Source organism: Artemia franciscana, chromosome 17 (assembly GCF_032884065.1).
Source record: "Artemia franciscana chromosome 17, ASM3288406v1, whole genome shotgun sequence".
NCBI classification, from domain to species: Eukaryota; Metazoa; Arthropoda; class Branchiopoda; order Anostraca; family Artemiidae; genus Artemia; species Artemia franciscana.
This window is the reverse complement of record NC_088879.1, coordinates 13959714-13980480: the sequence shown is the minus strand read 5'-3', so window position 1 is coordinate 13980480 and position 20767 is coordinate 13959714. Positions and strand designations below refer to the sequence as shown.

Sequence of the window (20767 nt, the reverse complement as noted above, 5' to 3'; positions counted from 1 at the left end):
CCTCCCCCTACAACCCCCAAACAAAGAAATGGAGATGCTCGTGCTGCTTCGTTTTCAAATCCTACTATAAAATAACAAAAAAAACTGAAATTAGTTGAAGGAAAACCATGGAATTAAAACCCATGAGGTCGTTGCTTAAGGGAAGAGTCATACAGGCTTCCCTACTTTCATCGATATTTAAAAACTCAGATATTACCATTAAAGTTCCTTTCCTTGTATATGTTTGGCTTTTTTCTGGGTTTAAACTCCCTCCCCCCTCGGAAAAGTTCTTATATACACACCTGAACATGCTTTTTTAAGAGGTAGTTTGTGTGAAGGTCGTACTATCATTCCATTACCATTAAAAAATAAACACCCATAAACAAAACAAGATCGCCACTTACAAAATATTTCGAGGGAAAATGTATTTTCCATGTGTGTCATTAGGAACTGAGAAAGAAAATCTGAAAAAATATATTCAATTGTTCAGTCCTCAAAAAGTTTTGTGTCATTTAAATTTAACGTTTTAATTCACTTTTTTCTTTGAAAATACACAAATATGATTTTACAAATTAGGATAAATAAATAAGTCATTAAGACAAAAAATCATCAAGTTAATTCTCCAATTATGAATCCCTTTTTTTTCTTTCCATGTCTTGCAATGATCTAAACTATTGTTATTTATTTAATTTGTCGATATAATAATTATTAATTTACTCCTTTGGCCGATAATAATTTCAGCCAATTCTCGCATAAGGAATTTACCTACCTCTTCCTCTCCACCGTGCTCATCGTCAGTATCCCCTTCACCGTCACTTTCTCCATATGAGTCATGACACTCATCAGTTGACTCACTTGCACGTGACTGTGGAGTTGCTGGCTTTACACTAAGTTCAGAAACCCGTTTGTCTACTGGTTTTCCAGACTGTCTGGATTGATCTCCTGCCACTGGATGAATGGTTATTGATAGTTCTTTCTATGGAAGAAAAGTACTTCAGTGGGAAAACGGAAAGATTAATCAGCTCTCAGAAGAGAGCCAGATACTAGAACAAAGCTAGAATTTGCACGGAGTCAAAACAGATTAGCAAAATCTATTTTAAGTAGAAACCACTCTTATGAAACCGCTAAATAAAACACTTATAGGCACAAAAGATGTCAAGAAAACTGTTTCGCCTCCTGGCCGACCTTAAATCTATTTATAGCTAGAATTCGTGATTTTCAAAGATTTTTCTTTTGGCTTTCTCCATTAAGTTTCTTAGGATAGTACCAGATTTATGTCAGTGTTGCCACATTGAACAGAGAAAAACCACTGAGCAAAACTTATTATTTAAATTTGGACAATCCTTTTCATCTGTAAAAAGCACACGTTAACAATATATTGGTCCCCAAAGGCAAGTACAGCTTCAAAGGAAAGCTACATCTTTTGAAGCTGTTTGGTTCCTTTTGTTTATGGACCATGTTTTGCTGACTTTTCAACCACGTTTCTTTTTTTTAAATCGGGTATCCGCTACCACCAAAAACTGAATAACTGCATACGGAGGGTTTATCTTTAAAAACTGGATTTCCGATTTTTCTAATTTTTCAAGATATACATGGTTCTGTATGTTTCCATCTAGTCAATTAGATAATTATTTTCACTGTCCTTGGAACAACAATTTCAGAAATATCCAATTTTATTGTCCCTTTGCCTGTTTTGCTTTACTGTTTTCTTCTTGAACCTTATTTCTAACCTTTAATATGAGCAATTATTAAACCATTCGGAAGCTAATTTTACCAAGTCCACAAAACAAATAGCAAAGTTACAGAGTTACGGACAAATAGTAAATAACTAACAAAGTAGTTATAAAGTAGGACAATTTTATTGTCCCTTTGCCTGTTTTGCTTTACTGTTTTCTTCTTGAACCTTATTTCTAACCTTTAATATGAGCAATTATTAAACCGTTCGGAGGCTAATTTTACCAAGTCCACAAAACAAATAGCAAAGTTACAGAGTTACGGACAAATAGTAAATAACTAACAAAGTAGTTATAAAGTTACATAACGATGTCAGGCCGTTCAAAAACGGATCGAAATTGTACTTGCCTGTTTTGCTTTACAATTTTCTTCTTAAACCTCTTTTCTAACATTCAACATACAAAATTATTAAACCATTCAGAGGCTAATTTTACCAAGTCCACAAAACGAATAACAGAGTAACATAGTTACGGACAAACAACAAAATAGCAAACAAATAACAGTGTCGTTACAAAGTTACAGAACCATGCCAGGCCGTTCAAAAACGGATCGACAATTATACTTACCTGTTTTGTTTTACCGTTTTCTTCTTAAATCTCTTTTCTAACATTTAACATACACAGTTATTAAACCAGTCAGAGGCTAATTTTACCGAATCCGCAAAACGAATAGCAAAGTTACAGAGTTACGGACAAACAGCAAAATAGGAAACAACTAACAAAGTCGTTATAAAGTTACAGAACCATTCCAGGCCGTTGAAACAGATCGACAATTTTAACGCAAAGCTATCACATGAGTGGTCGTCGCCACTCCTGTGGCAGTAATGTCGATGTAATTTCTTTAAGCATTTGTCCTGTATTTATTTTTATTTTATTTTCTTTTTTTTGTATTATGATGTACTCTGTTTTCTTACATTTTTTGATAGTGACGGGCTAGAATATAAATAGGTAAATAATAATAAAATAATACAGACTATTTAAAAATAAAATTCGTTACTAGTTTTGATCTAATGCATGAATCATCAGATGAGAAAAACATGCTCAGAATTTACTCAGAATATATAATGAAAAGGGACCATAGATTATAGGTACTATACACCACAAACACCCTATGTGGGTGCTTCCAAATGTGCTTGAGTACACAGAATATTCTCAAGTGAAGTTTAAAATGAGCATAGCAAATCTAGCATCTAATGAAAATTATTTGAAATTCTGATTTTTTGTTTCTTTTTTTTGATAATAAACTGTCCTTTGATAATTATCCTTTTGATTATATTGATTTTGAGTAAATCAGGTGCTTTGACGCTTCAACCTAAAAACAAAAATCAAAACTTGATCTGTTGAGATTGGCCTTTGAACAGCTCTATCATAAAAATTTTAAAAAGGGGGCAAAAAATCTAGGAGAAAAGGGAGCAAAAGAAGAGGAAAATTCAGGTGAAGAAATAATGAAATATTCATGGAAGCAGTTTGAATAGAATAGCTAAAATCAATAAACATTCATGGTACACAAGGCTAGTAAGCCTGCTTAGGTATAAAAAAAATATAGTGATAAATGAGTGGATCAGATGCCAATTTGACCAAGCAGCAGAAAAAGCAAAAAAGAGATTTATAATCATTTTTTATTTTTAAGTGTCAATCATAAAAAAAACTGACGGCAAAAAAGTTTGTCATATTAAAGACAAGACTCGACCAAATGCTTTAACAAAGAGACTAAAAAATTGAATATAAAATCGGCTTGGTCAGTTTAGCTTCTGTAAAACTCAATTCTGTAAATTGTACTGATTTGTTACAAACAAATAAACAAATAGAAAAGAAGAGATTGATAAAAGAGAAATATAAAGATAACAGAAAATATTTATTTGAGCCTGACTCATTTATAAGGAACTAAAACCCAGAAATAAATCATACTGTTCCATATTATCTGGCAAAAACTATTAAATAAATAAACATAAAATATCAAATAAATATTTGTATAAATAAAATATAAAATAAAAGTAAATAAAATATTCAAAACCAAATATGTATGTGTATAATCTGGTGAAATCTATTTATTCGTTCATTTACTAACAAAAATCAAATATACAGTTTTATTACATAAAATGAACGAAACGAGCCCAGCTCTTAAAGCTAAAGCTATTCAATTATAACAGTCTTTTAATTTACTTTCGATATGCATTCAGTTAGGCTACAGTAAACAAGAATAAAATTATTCTCCATAATCTTAAATGATACAAAATGATAAATCAACACAAACATCCCTTAAAAGGTTTCTTTTTAGACCTGAAAAGCCTTTAGGGGAAGAAAAATAGACACTTATTTATTAGCACTACATTAAGTAATGAAGTATGCATAGAGAAGAGAGAAAAAACAAACATTTATTTTTATAAGGTAATCATTAAGCAGTTGCTGGGAATATTAGGCGGGAAAGGTTCAAAAGACTACACAGAAACTGGGAAAGAAACTCTTTAAATAATAAAAAAAAAAGATGAATACAAGGAAGAATGAAGCTATTCTGAAAATACAGAATTTATAATCTTACCATGATAGAGCATCAGAAAGTTCTCGCCCAAGGCCAGTAATTAATAGCAGTAGTTTTGCTTTGTTCTTACCTCCCTGGAATAATTTCAGGAATATGATCTTTATCCACCCTGAGGACATTTCCAGGCCAGCTAAACTGGTCTTTCATTATAAGCTTGCTGAGTAGGGTCAGACCAAATGCTTCATTAAGATTAATAGTTGACACTTCTTCACTCAGATTTATGCAGAGTACAGGTTGGTAAAGTTAAAACCTGTTATGTTTGTCAACAACTATGTTTATAATTAATGAAATGTTATAATAACTTTAACTGATAACTAGTATTTATTGGTAATTTATGGTTAATTAAAGTTGATAATTAGATTGATACTTAATTGTTAATTAAACTAATAATAAAATAATAATTCATAAAACATTATCATACCATTACACTCACAAAGCCTATCTCTACTATTTTTTCAAAATAGTAATCGCGCCAATTATTTAATCGTACCAAGATTAGCAATGTTATATCAGAGAGTGAAATATCATTTTGGCAAAAAAAGTTGAAAAAATAAGCTTCAGCTCTTATTAATACAGACCGGATAACTTTAGCTTCAATGCATAAATATCTTGCTAAACGGAAGAAAAAAAAACAGCACCATCAGACCAGTTAAGCAAAATAAGGAGAAATTTGCGAATTTGTGGATATCCTCTCACTTTTAGGAGGTTGATTCTAACTAAAACCAGTATATTTCACACAAAGAGTGGCAACAGGAAGAAAAGGAGAAATTTGCAAATTTGTGCATAACCTCTCACTTTTAGGAGGTTGATTCTCACTTAAACCAGTATATTTCACACAAACAGTAGCAACAGGAAGAAAAGGAGGAATTTGCGAATTTGTGGATCTCCTCTCACTTTTAGGAGGTTGATTCTAACTAAAACCAGTATATTTCACACAAACAGTAGCAACAGGAAGAAAAGGAGAAATTTGCGAATTTGTGCATCTCCTCTCACTTTTAGGAGGTTGATTCTAACTTAAACCAGTATATTTCACACAAAGAGAGGCAACAGGAAGAAAAGGAGAAATTTGCAAATTTGTGCATAACCTCTCACTTTTAGGAGGTTGATTCTCACTTAAACCAGTATATTTCACACAAACAGTAGCAACAGGAAGAAAAGGAGAAATTTGCGAACTTGTGCATCTCCTCTCACTTTTAGGAGGTTGATTCTAACTAAAACCAGTATATTTCACACAAACAGTAGCAACAGGAAGAAAAGGAGAAATTTGCGAATTTGTGCATCTCCTCTCACTTTTAGGAGGTTGATTCTAACTAAAACCAGTATATTTCACACAAACAGTATATATCACACAAACAGTAGCAACAGGAAGAAAAGGAGAAATTTGCGAATTTGTGGATCTCCTCTCACTTTTAGGAGGTTGATTCTAACTTAAACCAGTATATTTCACACAAAGAGCGGCAACAGGAAGAAAAGGAGAAATTTGCAAATTTGTGCATAACCTCTCACTTTTAGGAGGTTGATTCTCACTTAAACCAGTATATTTCACACAAACAGTAGCAACAGGAAGAAAAGGAGAAATTTGCGAACTTGTGCATCTCCTCTCACTTTTTGGAGGTTGATTCTAACTAAAACCAGTATATTTCACACAAACAGTAGCAACAGGAAGAAAAGGAAGAAATTTGTGCATAACCTCTCACTTTTAGGAGGTTGATTCTCACTTAAACCAGTATATTTCACACAAACAGTAGCAACAGGAAGAAAAGGAGGAATTTGCGAATTTGTGGATCTCCTCTCACTTTTAGGAGGTTGATTCCAACTTAAACCAGTATATTTCACACAAAGAGAGGCAACAGGAAGAAAAGGAGAAATTTGCGAATTTGTGCATCTCCTCTCACTTTTAGGAGGTTGATTCTCACTTAAACCAGTATATTTCACACAAACAGTAGCAACAGGAAGAAAAGGAGGAATTTGCGAATTTGTGGATCTCCTCTCACTTTTAGGAGGTTGATTCCAACTTAAACCAGTATATTTCACACAAAGAGAGGCAACAGGAAGAAAAGGAGAAATTTGCGAATTTGTGCATCTCCTCTCACTTTTAGGAGGTTGATTCTAGCTTAAACCAGTATATTTCACACAAAGAGAGGCAACAGGAAGAAAAGGAGAAATTTGCAAATTTGTGCATAACCTCTCACTTTTAGGAGGTTGATTCTCACTTAAACCAGTATATTTCACACAAACAGTAGCAACAGGAAGAAAAGGAGAAATTTGCGAATTTGTGGATCTCCTCTCACTTTTAGGAGGTTGATTCTAACTTAAACTAGTATATTTCACACAAACCGTAGCAACAGGAAGAAAAGGAGAAATTTGCGAATTTGTGCATCTCCTCTCACTTTTAGGAGGTTGATTCTAGCTTAAACCAGTATATTTCACACAAAGAGAGGCAACAAAAGAAAAGGAGAAATTTGCAAATTTGTGCATAACCTCTCACTTTTAGGAGGTTGATTCTAACTAAAACCAGTATGTTTCACACAAACAGTAGCAACAGGAAGAAAAGGAGAAATTTGCGAATTTGTGGATTTCCTCTCACTTTCAGGAGGTTGATTCTAACTTAAACCAGTATATTTCACACAAAGAGAGGCAACAGGAAGAAAAGGAGAAATTTGCAAATTTGTGCATAACCTCTCACAATTAGGAGGTTGATTCTCACTTAAACCAGTATATTTCACACAAACAGTAGCAACAGGAAGAAAAGGAGAAATTTGCGAACTTGTGCATCTCCTCTCACTTTTAGGAGGTTGATTCTAACTAAAACCAGTATATTTCACACAAACAGTAGCAACAGGAAGAAAAGGAGAAATTTGCGAATTTGTGCATCTCCTCTCACTTTTAGGAGGTTGATTCTAACTTAAACCAGTATATTTCACACAAAGAGAGGCAACAGGAAGAAAAGGAGAAATTTGCAAATTTGTGCATAACCTCTCACTTTTAGGAGGTTGATTCTCACTTAAACCAGTATATTTCACACAAACAGTAGCAACAGGAAGAAAAGGAGAAATTTGCGAACTTGTGCATCTCCTCTCACTTTTAGGAGGTTGATTCTAACTAAAACCAGTATATTTCACACAAACAGTAGCAACAGGAAGAAAAGGAGAAATTTGCGAATTTGTGCATCTCCTCTCACTTTTAGGAGGTTGATTCTAACTAAAACCAGTATATTTCACACAAACAGTAGCAACAGGAAGAAAAGGAGAAATTTGCGAATTTGTGGATCTCCTCTCACTTTTAGGAGGTTGATTCTAACTTAAACCAGTATATTTCACACAAAGAGCGGCAACAGGAAGAAAAGGAGAAATTTGCAAATTTGTGCATAACCTCTCACTTTTAGGAGGTTGATTCTCACTTAAACCAGTATATTTCACACAAACAGTAGCAACAGGAAGAAAAGGAGAAATTTGCGAACTTGTGCATCTCCTCTCACTTTTTGGAGGTTGATTCTAACTAAAACCAGTATATTTCACACAAACAGTAGCAACAGGAAGAAAAGGAGAAATTTGCGAATTTGTGCATCTCCTCTCACTTTTAGGAGGTTGATTCTAGCTTAAACCTGTATATTTCAGACAAACAGTAGCAACACGGCTTCAAAATAACAACTATGAGGATAAGTTAGGATAAGAACTGCTAAAGCTAGCCAGCAGAGACATGTTATTTAAAACTGGATCTACGTTAACTTGGCATCCTGGAGCGCTCAGCAGCCTCTTCTAGTGTTGCACCAGCAATACTTCAGTTTTGTTCCTTCGTGCGTGCAGCACGGCTTACGAATACAATACACATAGGAGAACTTTAGAAAACCATGTATCTTTCCTTCCATTCATTCATTTTGTTTATTGTTTTTGCTTAATTTATTTATTTTGTTGCTTCCTTGTCTTCGGTTCCATATTTCTTGGATTTCACGGACATTGCATGATTGAATCTAGCAACAATTCTGACTCAATGCGAAACTTTTTGTCTTCAAATGCAACAATCACAAATCGGATATTTTAAGACAATAAAAAATGTGCAAGTTTTAACTAACTGTCCAAGTTTTTTTTATGGCACTTGATATTTACCAAGTGACATATAGCGACTGCAATTTCTGTCCGTCGGTCTGCCTGTCTTTCTGTCTGTCGGTCCCGGCTTTGCTAGTTCGGGCACTTCCAGAAAGCTAGGAGGATGAAAGCTGGCAGCCGTGTCAGGGACCAGATCAGAGCAAATTAGAAATAGTCGCTTCCCCGATTCGACCATCCGGGGGGGGGGAGAGCGAACGAGATAGTCGAGAAACTAGATATGTGATCAATATAGCGATCACTGAAAGTTGGCAGGCGTATCAGGGACCAGACCAGATTAAATTAGAAATAGTCATTTCCCAGGTTCGGCCATCTGGTCGGTGAGTAGAAGGACGGTTAATTCGGAAAAATTAGAAAAAATGAGGTATGTTTAACTTACGAACGGGTTATCAGATCTTAATTAGATTTGATGTTTAGAAGGACCTCGTGTTTCAGAGCTCTTGTTTTAAATCCCGACCGGATCTGGTAACATTGGGGGGAGCTGGAGGGGGAAACCGGAAATCTTGGAAAACGCTAAGAGTTGAGAGATCGGGATGAAACTTGGTGGGAAGAATAAGCACAAGTCCTAGATACGTGATTGACATAACCGGACCGGATCCGCTCTTTTTGGGGGAGTTAGGGGGGATTTCCAGTGCTTTGGCGAGTTCGGTGCTTCTGAACATGCTAGGACGATGAAAATTGGTATGTATGTCAGGGACCTGGAAAAATTGACTTGATAACAGTCGCTTCCCCGATTCAACCATCTGGGGGGGGGGGGGTCCCAGATGTTCCACCATCTTATCTTTGCAATAATTGCCAATAAACAAAGAACAACAAAATCGATAACTCTAACACCGAGTCTAATTTTAGGTTCTGAAATCGTCACAAGTGCCATATGAGCTCTTGGCTCTTCCGACCGCGTCACAAGTGCCATATAAGCTCTTGGCTCTGGTTATTGTTGTTAATAGCTTAAAGTGTTTTATGTGTTCTTAAATGTGTTCTGCAATTTTTAATTAAAAGTAAAAACTGTTAACTCGACAGCAATGAGGATATTTTTAAATCCAAATGATATTATGAAAAAAAAACGATACTCAAATGGTATTCAGGCACTTATGGCCAAATTGTTCTTCAGACAAATCGCAACTAATCATATTTTCAAATATATGTGTGTTTTTTAAACACCAGACAGTTTAAGTAGGAACTTAAGAGTCTCAGACAGCTAACTTCCCTACAGCATTAGCGTCGTAATGCAACAGCGCTAATTCTACGATCAAATCTTCTCAGGTGGATATTTTAAGACATGTAAAAAAAAATTGATTGAGAATGGCAAATAAGGACAAAGAAATTCTTCTTTTTTTCAATTCTCACAACTATTAGGAAAACAATTTTTTCCTGAACAAGTTTAAGTTCCTAGATTATTGAGTTGTTCTAATTATATCTTGCGTAATAATTATCATCTCAATATAATATATGATAATATATTTAATATAATAATATATAAAATATATATTTATAATAAATTAAATCAATTACTTACTGAGAATGGGGACATAACATTATTTCCTTGAAGCATAAACAAATGCTGTTGTAAAGCATCCAAGGCTGCTAAGGGGTTACTAGTTGGTGTTGAAGAATAAGCAGGTTGTGACAACCCACTTTTTGTAGATGAAGGGGTATCTGCCCTTTTTGAAGAGGGCGCTGGACTAGGAGGTTGATACTCCACTTCTTTTACGGGGGTGCTGCGAAAACTAGATGTCTCCAAATCTTGACTACCTGTAAAATATTCTTATATTTACTTAGTTAATAAGCATAGGCTTAGCCAATGTATCAGTATATGATGAACACCCTATGAACTAACTAAACTAAATGGAAGAATATACACTGGCCGTCAATCTTTTGGATTTTTCATGCATCTATATCCTTTTTTCCTTCGTATTTATATTATTTTTTTATTTGTATGTATAATTATATTTTTGTATATAGCATTTTTTCAGCATCATAATTTTTGTCATAATTTTAATTTTAATTTTTGTTTTTGGTCCTTCACTCGAATTACTAATTTAATTATTTTGACGAAAATTTATAGATTTCACTTTCGGCCATAAAAGGCGCCCTTCCTAAGCCTCGCTTCTTTAATTTATTTAACTAATAAGTAGCTTTACCATTTTTTTGTAATTCTTAATTAACTTAGAACATTTTTTTTTTTGACAAACGGATTCTTAGTTAACTAAAAAGTTTACTATGAAACAACTATTGAGAATTCGCTGTTGTTAGAAATCGAACTAGACAGCTTATGCTTGCTTCTCTGGTAAAAATCTTGGTCTAACATGATGATTAATTTAGGGTTTCCACAATCGAATAATGCAGCAGTTTATCAAAACCACTTACTAAGGGCTGTATTTATAATTCCGAAAATTAATTCTCTTCTTACAAAAGGAAACAAGAGGTGTAAAATTTTAACACAAGGGTTCCTTTTTGGATAATTATTAGTTATTCTACTTTTATATTTATTATTATTATTAATTTGATGTTTTGTTTTGTGTTTGGGTCTTCTTCTCGGATCTTCATTTCCTCTTGTTGTCCCGTCGCTGATTGAATAAATTGAATTTCTTTTTTTCATCGTTGGGTGGGATGTCTGCAGTGGTGTATCGAGTAATTAATATTATGTCTATATTATAAATTATCCATAGGTTTCGTTATTTATTAATTTAGTTGTTTTATCTTTACAAAACAAGCTTGTCTCTCTGCTAGATATTGGTATGCTTAGTATGTTATGCATATGTGATTGGAAAATAAATGATTGGACTGGTTGATTTCAGCCTTCTTCATTGTTTTGACTGTTATAGGCCTTATCTTCCTTAACCTGATTGTTTGTTCATAATTCCTTGTACGGCTCGAGATATAGCAGCTTCGAAATATCTGCTAAGCTTTCCGTTCTATTTGCAAAAATCTGGTGAACTTTCTTAGTTCACTGAGTTCCTTTTACGGCAAATAAAACGCTAAAAGAGAAAAAAGTAGATTTGTTTAGTAGTAGAGAAAAGTTAACTAAATTTTTGTATAATTGAACGCAACTCTAGACGTCCATCTTCGTCCGCTGTCCGTCTTCGCAGTCTAAAGTAGACTGTAGGCTTGAAATTTAGAATGCATTAAGTAAGCAGCTAACTCACCCCATTAGTGAATCATACTAACATCAACTTGGCTCTGGATCAATTCTCTTTCGCGACTAAGCCAATGGTAACAAGATGGTAGTAATAGTAATAATTACACTTATTATAAAAACAAAAATATTATTGGACTTCAAAGCCTATATTTACATACAAAATGCAAACATAGCACTAAAATTGCGGCTAAAACTAAAGCTCATTCTCAGACCGGTTCCAAGGCCCTCCCACTTCCCAATAAATTTGAAAATGATGTCCCAAAAATGCGTCCATTTTTTGCCCTCCCTCTATGGGTTTAACCTATATGCATATATGTTTTATAACCAATATTAGTTCATTTGTAGCTAATCTGGGCCAAGTTTGGCCATGTCCTTGAAGGTATTGAACATGCATTGGTGAAAAGCTCGAAGATGGGGAAATCGGAAAGATAGAGGAAGTTGAGACATTTAGAGCCTTGTCTAGCTTAACAAACTTAATTATTTAAACTAGAAACCTGGGGTTGATCTTAGAAAGTTAGTGAAGCGCAGCACCTAGCCTAAAAGCAGCAACGTAAACACGGCCCTTTTGCGCTGCAGTTCGTATTAGGCAGTACTACAGAAACTTTTTTCCTTACTTGGTAACAAGGTAATATAGATGTAGTTCATAAAGGTATGACATTGCGGAGGCATGACATACCTATTAACAAATCAACTAACATCATTTTTACACAATCCTAATAAGGGGGGTTAATGCTAGAATTGCCTCTTAATCAATTGGACTATCTGTCTCGGATTTTTCTACAACTAGCCATGGCTTGATGCCTTAAGGTGCTATAAATGCCAAAAATTTGGTCATACTGGTCTAAACTGCTGCAAGAAATTAAAGAAAATGTTTGTAGGGTCATTATTGCATATCAGGGAAAAGTTAAATTTCTAAGAAGAGTTTCAATATGGGGAGCACTATATAATGTAAAAAGCACATTAAAGTGCTATAAATGCCAAAAATTTGGTCATACTGCTCTAGACTGCTGGGCTAGTGAAAAAAATTATCATGTTTTTTCGTCAAAAACATTAGGATAAACAGCGATAATATAACTAGAATTTTAAAAAATCGTATTATTGAGCATAAACTGCGTCAATAGGAAGATATTTTTACACACGAAAATCACAGAACATGGGAAGTCAGGGAAAACCTGTACTTGAGTAGGGTTACAAAGTTATTAAAAACACTTTAAACGAAGTTATTAAAAACGCTTTAACCCATGAAAAACACAAAAACACTCACACGGTTATTTAAAACTATTAAAATACCGATATACTAATTTTGCATTGTCTTTTAGATACAGTTTTTAGATGCAGTAGGAACCCGGCAAAGGCTATGGAAGAATAGGGAACCAAATGGAAAGGTAAAAAAAACTCTCTTAGGCTTAAAGTATGCAGATGATTTAAGTGGCTTAGATAAAATCTTAGTAAAATGAATGAATTTTGGAGATTTTAGAGTTCAGGGTACAAGAATAGCTTCGAAACTAATTTAAAAAAAAACTAAGTCGCTTAGACTAGGAATAAATGAAGGTGAAGGGGTGATGGCGGGTAACAATAAAATCAAAGACGTGGATAGCTTTATTTACCGGGATGATTTTGGTAGTAAAGAGGTCGATGCAGTGAACATGTAAAAAGTAGAATAGCAAAGACGCTGTTTTTCAAGTCTAAAGTTTTTTCTGTGTTTTTTAAGTCCAATTTTTTTTTAAGAATAAAAAGGTAAGTCTGGGAACTTAGTTAGAGTATGGAAAGCCACAGTCACGTATGGATCGAAAAGTAGACACTTCAAAAGGCCGAGGAACATTTGTTAATTCTTGGGTACTCATTTGACTAACCGTATATCAAATTCTAAGTTGGGCATAAGAAGACCCAACAATCTAAGGCTATTAAAAAAAAAATTAATATGGCTGAGCCATGTTTTAAGAACAAAGACTGTAACACTGCCAAGCAGTTTCCTTTTCGGTTTTCCATCAGAGGAAAAGCATGTCACAACCGAACGAGGTATGAAGACATCATAAGTAAGAGTTTAAAGGAAATTAGAATTTCATGGAAGAAGGTAGAGCCTAAAGCTTTGACTAGATTGGGGCTGAAGGAATGAGTTAAGCTGTGTTTACCTCAAGCGACTTGGTTGTACACTGAGTTGTTAGCAGTGGTAGTGGTAGCAAAAGTAGTAAAAATTAAACTTACTTTTAGCGTCAGGAATGGGACTATCATAATCGTTCGACTTCAGCGACAAGTTTAACGGCGTCGAACTGTCCTCCTCGATAACGCTTTTTGTCTCAGGAACTATTCCATTATCTTTCCTCATCTTTAGGTCCAGTACAGTTGTTGCTTCTTCTTCATCTTTAATTAAATGTCTAACAGGAGATTCCGTTTTTTTAAGATAATCCTCGTCTTTCGAAGGCAGAGTTTTCTCGAAGGGACTTGAGCGAAATCCTAGCAAAGCACTTGGAGGTGGGTCTCGTCTTGGCACTTTTCCAGATACTCTTATAACATCAGTTTCAGCGGGAAGTTTAAAAAGTCCATTGCTTCAATAAATATATAAAACAAAAATAATATACAGTGTTATTACGATTTACTGTACCAACACAATACAATAAATAAATTTAATAGACATATTTTGTAAATATATAAAATAGCTAAAAATAAATATGAAAAGATTTGACAAACCAAAATGTAAAAGTCATACAACTAATTCTATAGATAGATTTATCGTTGTTCAAAAAATGTCCTTTTGGGGTTTTTAGAATTGCTATTGATAGGGCTCAGCGTTGTAATGAAAACTAACTAGGAGCATTTAGGCATGTGTTTTTTTTATTTGTTATCAAGGAAACCAGGTCATTCGGATGAGACGACCCTCATAAATTACTTAATCTACATACTAATACAATTTATTTTTGTTATATAACAATAAATTATAAAAAAAAAAAAACGTTACTTCTGTCCCACTCAGTGGATTAAAGCCCGAAAAAAAAATAAAACTATAATAATAAGGAAGAAATTGAAAAATAAAAATTTATTCAACATTAATTGACAAAATAAAACGTAGCCTACGACACCCATGAAAATCTAATAAGTCTATCATCACTGTTAGAATTCCTAATCGTTTCAAACCGCTGTCTTCAAATCAGATGCAGGATTAATATTCATATTTGGGGCGGGCGAATTCGTAAAATCAACAAACAAACAAAATTAAGGGACAAATCATTAAAATCATATTTTGAGGAAAGGGGGATGGGCAAAGTCCGCCTTCAGCGCTTGAAAGCCAAGCTCACCAGTCATTTCACTTTGTGATTCTTAAATCCAAAGACTTCAAACTTCAACATCATTCACTCAAATTTCAAATATCAGACTCAAACTTCAACTTCAACATCTTAAATCCAAAGACTTCAAACTTTAACATCATTCAGAAATGTACATTCAGACATCAGATTAAACGCATTTTCATTAGAAGAAAAAGCCTAGTGGCGTGCACTACAGCTCTCCCTCATAATTAATTTTCTGACTTTAATTTGTTTTCAATCATTAAGGTAAGGCAAATGTTATCCATAAGTACTAGAAAGTTCGAGGGTGTTTTTCAGATTCCCTAAAAGGCTAATTGTCATTCAATATAGGCGAAAAAACCATTCACGTACATATTACGCTACGTCCATACATACAGGAAAAAAAGAGAAAGGGAAGAAGAAAAACAGATAAAAAGAGAGGAGGAAACGAGGATATAAAATCGTCAAATAATCAACAAATGCTGAAAATTAGAAACCGGGATGACAAATATCCGAAAATAAAACCGCACATCAACTATTAACCATCCATCAACCTATTCCAGAAACCAGAAATTATAATGTATACATTTTTTTATATCCTTTTCTATGACTTGGCGTCCTTATAAATTTGCAGCCTTATACGCCACTATTCAATATTTTACCTAAGCTTTATTCCTAGAGATGTGTCTGTTGAACTTTATTTCAACAGAATTAACAGGCGAATTTTCAGGGATAGCCTTCCTTAGAAGAACATTCCCAAATTGAGATACAGTGACTTTCAAAGCTGCTCTTCTAGCACTCAGCACGGGAAGTCACATCTTTCAGCAAATCTGACTGTGAAGTAATGTTCGTCAGTTGCCTATCAAGTCATCACACATGCCATAGACATCACACATGACTACCTAGATATCAACACCAACGCATCACTTATTCCACATACAAGACATCACGCATGCCACGTATATCTCACATGTCTAACCAGACGGCAATACTTATGCGTCATTACATGTCACATACAAGAAATCACACATGCCACGAATGTCACTCATGTCTACCTAAATATCAACACTTAGGATTCATTGTATGCCACAAGCAAGACATCACACATGCCACAGATTTGATGTGAATTGATGTGTAAGTACACACCAATGTTTAGGCATTATAAGCCACATACAAGACATCACAGATGCCACAGACATCGCACAAGCCTCGCGAGGCATTAATATTTAGGCACCATTACAAACTGCATACGGAAAATCACATATACGAAAGACATCACACATGCCACAGATTTGATGTGAATTGATGTGTAAGTACACACCAGTGCTTAGGCATTATTATAACCCACATACAAGACATCACAGATGCCACAGACATCGCACAAGCCTCGCGAGGCATTAATATTTAGGCATCATTACAAACTGCATACGGAAAATCACATATACGAAAGACATCACACATGCCACAGATTTGATGTGAATTGATGTGTAAGTACACACCAATGCTTAGGCATTATTATAAGCCACATACAAGACATCACAGATGCCACAGATATCGCACAAGCCTCGCGAGGCATTAATACTTAGGCACCATTACAAACTGCATACGGAAAATCACATATACGAAAGACATCACACATGCCACAGATTTGATGTGAATTGATGTGTAAGTACACACCAATGCTTAGGCATCATTATAAGCCACATACAAGACATCACAGATGCCACAGACATCGCACAAGCCTCGCGAGGCATTAATATTTAGGCATCATTACAAACTGCATACGGAAAATCACATATACGAAAGACATCACACATGCCACAGATTTGATGTGAATTGATGTGTAAGTACACACCAATGCTTAGGCATTATTATAAGCCACATACAAGACATCACAGATGCCACAGACATCGCACAAGCCTCGCGAGGCATTAATACTTAGGCACCATTACAAACTGCATACGGAAAATCACATATACGAAAGACATCACACATGCCACAGATTTGATGTGAATTGATGTGTAAGTACACACCAGTGCTTAGGCATTATTATAACCCACATACAAGACATCACAGATGCCACAGACATCGCACAAGCCTCGCGAGGCATTAATACTTAGGCACCATTACAAACTGCATACGGAAAATCACATATACGAAAGACATCACACATACCACAGATTTGATGTGAATTGATGTGTAAGTACACACCAATGCTTAGGCATTATTATAAGCCACATACAAGACATCACAGATGCCACACACATCGCACAAGCCTCGCGAGGCATTAATATTTAGGCATCATTACAAACTGCATACGGAAAATCACATATACGAAAGACATCACACATGCCACAGATTTGATGTGAATTGATGTGTAAGTACACACCAATGCTTAGGCATTATTATAAGCCACATACAAGACATCACAGATGCCACAGACATCGCACAAGCCTCGCGAGGCATTAATACTTAGGCATCATTACAAACTGCATACGGAAAATCACATATACGAAAGACATCACACATGTCTACCTACACATCAACACTTACGCATCATCATATTTAACAAATCAGTGGTGCTTACAAAAGAAAAGACAAAGTCCGACTGGTGGAAAATGGTGATGCCTAGGAAGTGATGCCCAACTAGGGAAGTTTAAAAATACAGCTTTTAAGTGCAATTTCCATGTGTAAAAACAAAGAGAGAGAGAACTCTCACGATAAAAAAAAAATAACCGGGACTACGGCCAGTAGAAGGAAAACACAAAACTACAGAAACACGGATGTTTAACCTGCATAAAACAGGACGTCGTCAACGCTAAGAAAAAAAATATAGAAACTAAAATAGCCTAAAGTCAAATAAAATCCAAAAACCGAGAAATAAACACAACAATTATTTATATAAATATATAATTGCCTCTACTGTGACTGAGCGGCACAGAAGCTAAATAGAGTTCCTGCAATGAGAACACTAAAGCGACTTCCCATGTATGGTTAATTACATCTAGTTGTACGAGCTACAGCTTTTCTGAGTGTTGACTAATTTAAATCAAGAATGGATTAAAACTACATGCTGTAAAATTTCATCTTGACTATAATTTTTTTTTTAATTCAGACACGAGTTATAGTTTCATGCTGTTATCGGAAAAAGCACAATTCGACACAGGAATTGTTGCTACGGCCAAAAACAAACCACTTCAGGATGTATATCATGAGAAAATGTCTTTCTTTTCTGTTTTTTAATTATCTTTGTTATTTATTTTAACTTCCATTTCATCATTTATTTTCTATTTCATTTATCTTTAATATATTGTACATTACTTGTTGTGTATCTAATCTTATGAAATACGTTTTTATGGGGTAAGGGTGCGTGATACAGGTTTAAGAAAGTTGTGTTTTTGTCAGCAAAATCTCATATTTTTTTTTATATATTACAAAATTGGCCTTTTTTATATATTGCCAGACTTCAAAGAAAGGAAGCTAAACACCCAGTACTTCTCTTGCACTCCCTTTTATTAGTAGTAGTAGTAGTAGTATTAATTTATTAACCAAAGGAAATAACACAGACAAAATCAATCGGTAGCACACCAAAAGCGTTGCTTGCGAGTTATGATTAGCTTTTGAGTTGCATAAGGTGAGTTTTATTTTCAGCTTCATATAAAATCAAATATAAAAATAAAACTTATGAAAAGGATTGTCAAACAATTATGAAAATTCATCCTCTAATAATTTTAAGTATAAAAATCATCCCCAAAAGATGTGGCCCATAAATAGCCTACATAATTACCTAAAGAAAAAAATAAAAAAAAGATATACTAAGGCTAAAACCACAGTTGACCAACCTTTTAGAGCTAGAAGAGCCTCTGTCAACAACTTTGGATGATTTGGAGGTTGGCACCGACTGAGTCATTATTCCTTTCTTGTCCGGCGTTGCATTTGTATAAAATGGCGGCAAGTAAGAGTTCTGCGAAGGTGCACATGACTTGGATGAGCGTGATGCACCAACTAAAAAGAAAATGCAAATAACCATAAAAAACATCTTGTTTTGGTGTCTTGTTTTAGTGTATCTTGTCTCGTCATGCAAAAACTGGAAGATAATCACTAAAAGTCCAAAATAATTTTTTATATGCATTTTCGCTACGTTTTTACGAGTTGAACTAAAATTCCAGGGAGGGAGGGTTCAAACCCAAAAACGACCTTGATAGTCATAGATATTGCCTAGATATGACTAGATATGGCCTTGATAAGCCTAGATATGTTTTTGTTCACAAACGATCGTACTGAACCAGTACCCCTAGATACAGTGTCCCTAGATACAGGGTCCATAGAGGGTAGTTAATAGTACATTTAAATAGAAATATTCAGCTCTAGTCCCTTTTTAAGGAAAACTAATTCTCCCAAATCATCGTGCCCTTTTCGGACATCTTGTAAGCAGAAAATTTATATAAAGATATTAAAAAAATGATGGACAAATTAGATGATTCAGTTTTGGTTGCAACAAGTACAGTCGTCCTTCTCAAATGAAACTTCAGAAAAAGCACATCGAGGATTCTCTCTTCCTTGGTTCGGCTTCCTTAAATTCTGAGACAAGATATACTGCTCTTAAATCTTCTAAGCTTCAAACTTCTCGCTCCAGTCGTCGTGGATACGACGACCAACGACATTGCAGGTGAAAAAGCTACATATACCAGGTATTGTCTTGAGAAGTGGAATCAGATTTTTTGGCCGCATAGTGAGTTTTTGGCAGATTGTACCCTTTTTAAGGTCCCTTTTGGTAGTCCCTTTTTAAGGAAAAACGTGATTCTCCCACCGTTTTCGGACATTTTTTGCTGTAAGCAGAACCTTTTTAGCCACCATCTGAGGTCAAATTTTTCGATTTTTGGGAAGCCCTATCAGGAATGGAGGCTGAGGTTAATATTTACCCCTTAGCCTCCCCTTATTTGAAAAAAATATTATAAAATTGTCGAAATCGGTTCTAAGTGGAAGAAAGCCCCACCTCTTACCGAAGATAGACCTTACGCACCAATGGAAAATTATATTCAGAAGCATGCCAGCATAGGGGTGAAAAAATGTAAGGCAAAAGCGGGAGATTTTATAGTCCATAGTAGCGGTACTGACCTCCGTGTCACAAACCGTGTTCAGCCAAATCCAAACCGTGTGACAAACCGTGTGACTGACCTCCGTGTCACAAACCGTGTGACCTCCGTGTTCAGCCAAATCCAAAATTTGTCCGGGAGACCTTAGTCCCTTGAAGGATTTGAAAGTTTTGAATCATTTTTGATCCCCCTACCATCCTTCACCCCGTAAATTTTTTAGAGTTAACCTTTTTATGTGTGCCCGGGCCAGCATAAAGGTCGTAGAATAGAGTGAAGGCTCATCCCAATCAAGTTTTATTCTATTTATTCTCTTTTATTCCAAGTTAACATTTTATTTTATTTTCTCAAAGTTTTATTCTACTTTATTCCAAGTTAACCTTTTTCTAAGATTTAAAAAGAATACCCCTGAATAATTGCCATTTTCAGTATCTTTTACCAAAGAACACAATTTTGCCCCAAACTGGGCCGAAAATTAAACATTATGGAATAATTTATTCTGTTTAAGCTGTAAGAAACCTTCTGAAAACCTACCGATTTCCAGGGGCACGCCCCTAAGCAGTGATGTGTTTCGTTATCAAGCTATCTCTCATGCAGTCAAATATTTACTTATTGGAAATAAATTGACAGATGTGCAAATATTGAATTCAAAGAATTCACATGAAAGGAGAGAATGACGTTAAAATATAAATGAGCAGATATCACGTTATGTCTTAAGTCTTAGAGAGATTAACACTTCCCTTAATTCATTGCTCTTAGCACTAAAGTCCAACTTGCTGTTAGAGAAAGTTGGCGCAACTCAAATGAATTTGAAAATCATTTAGCGTAACTTTAGCGTAAAGATTGCCCCCCTCCCGTTATATTTCTTATAATTTCTCTTCGTTTTAATTTTTAATTTCA

At 34.9% G+C, this 20767-nt stretch overlaps 1 protein-coding gene across 1 annotated transcript in view; it reads right to left on the bottom strand.

Annotated features, from left to right (window-relative positions):
* Positions 1-20767, bottom strand: part of LOC136037890 (bromodomain adjacent to zinc finger domain protein 2B-like) — a 152001-nt gene that overhangs the window by 100274 nt on the left and 30960 nt on the right. The window contains 4 exon segments of the mRNA XM_065720745.1: positions 749-955; positions 9871-10106; positions 13699-14039; positions 18617-18779. Coding sequence (XP_065576817.1) covers positions 749-955; positions 9871-10106; positions 13699-14039; positions 18617-18779 — 947 coding nt within the window.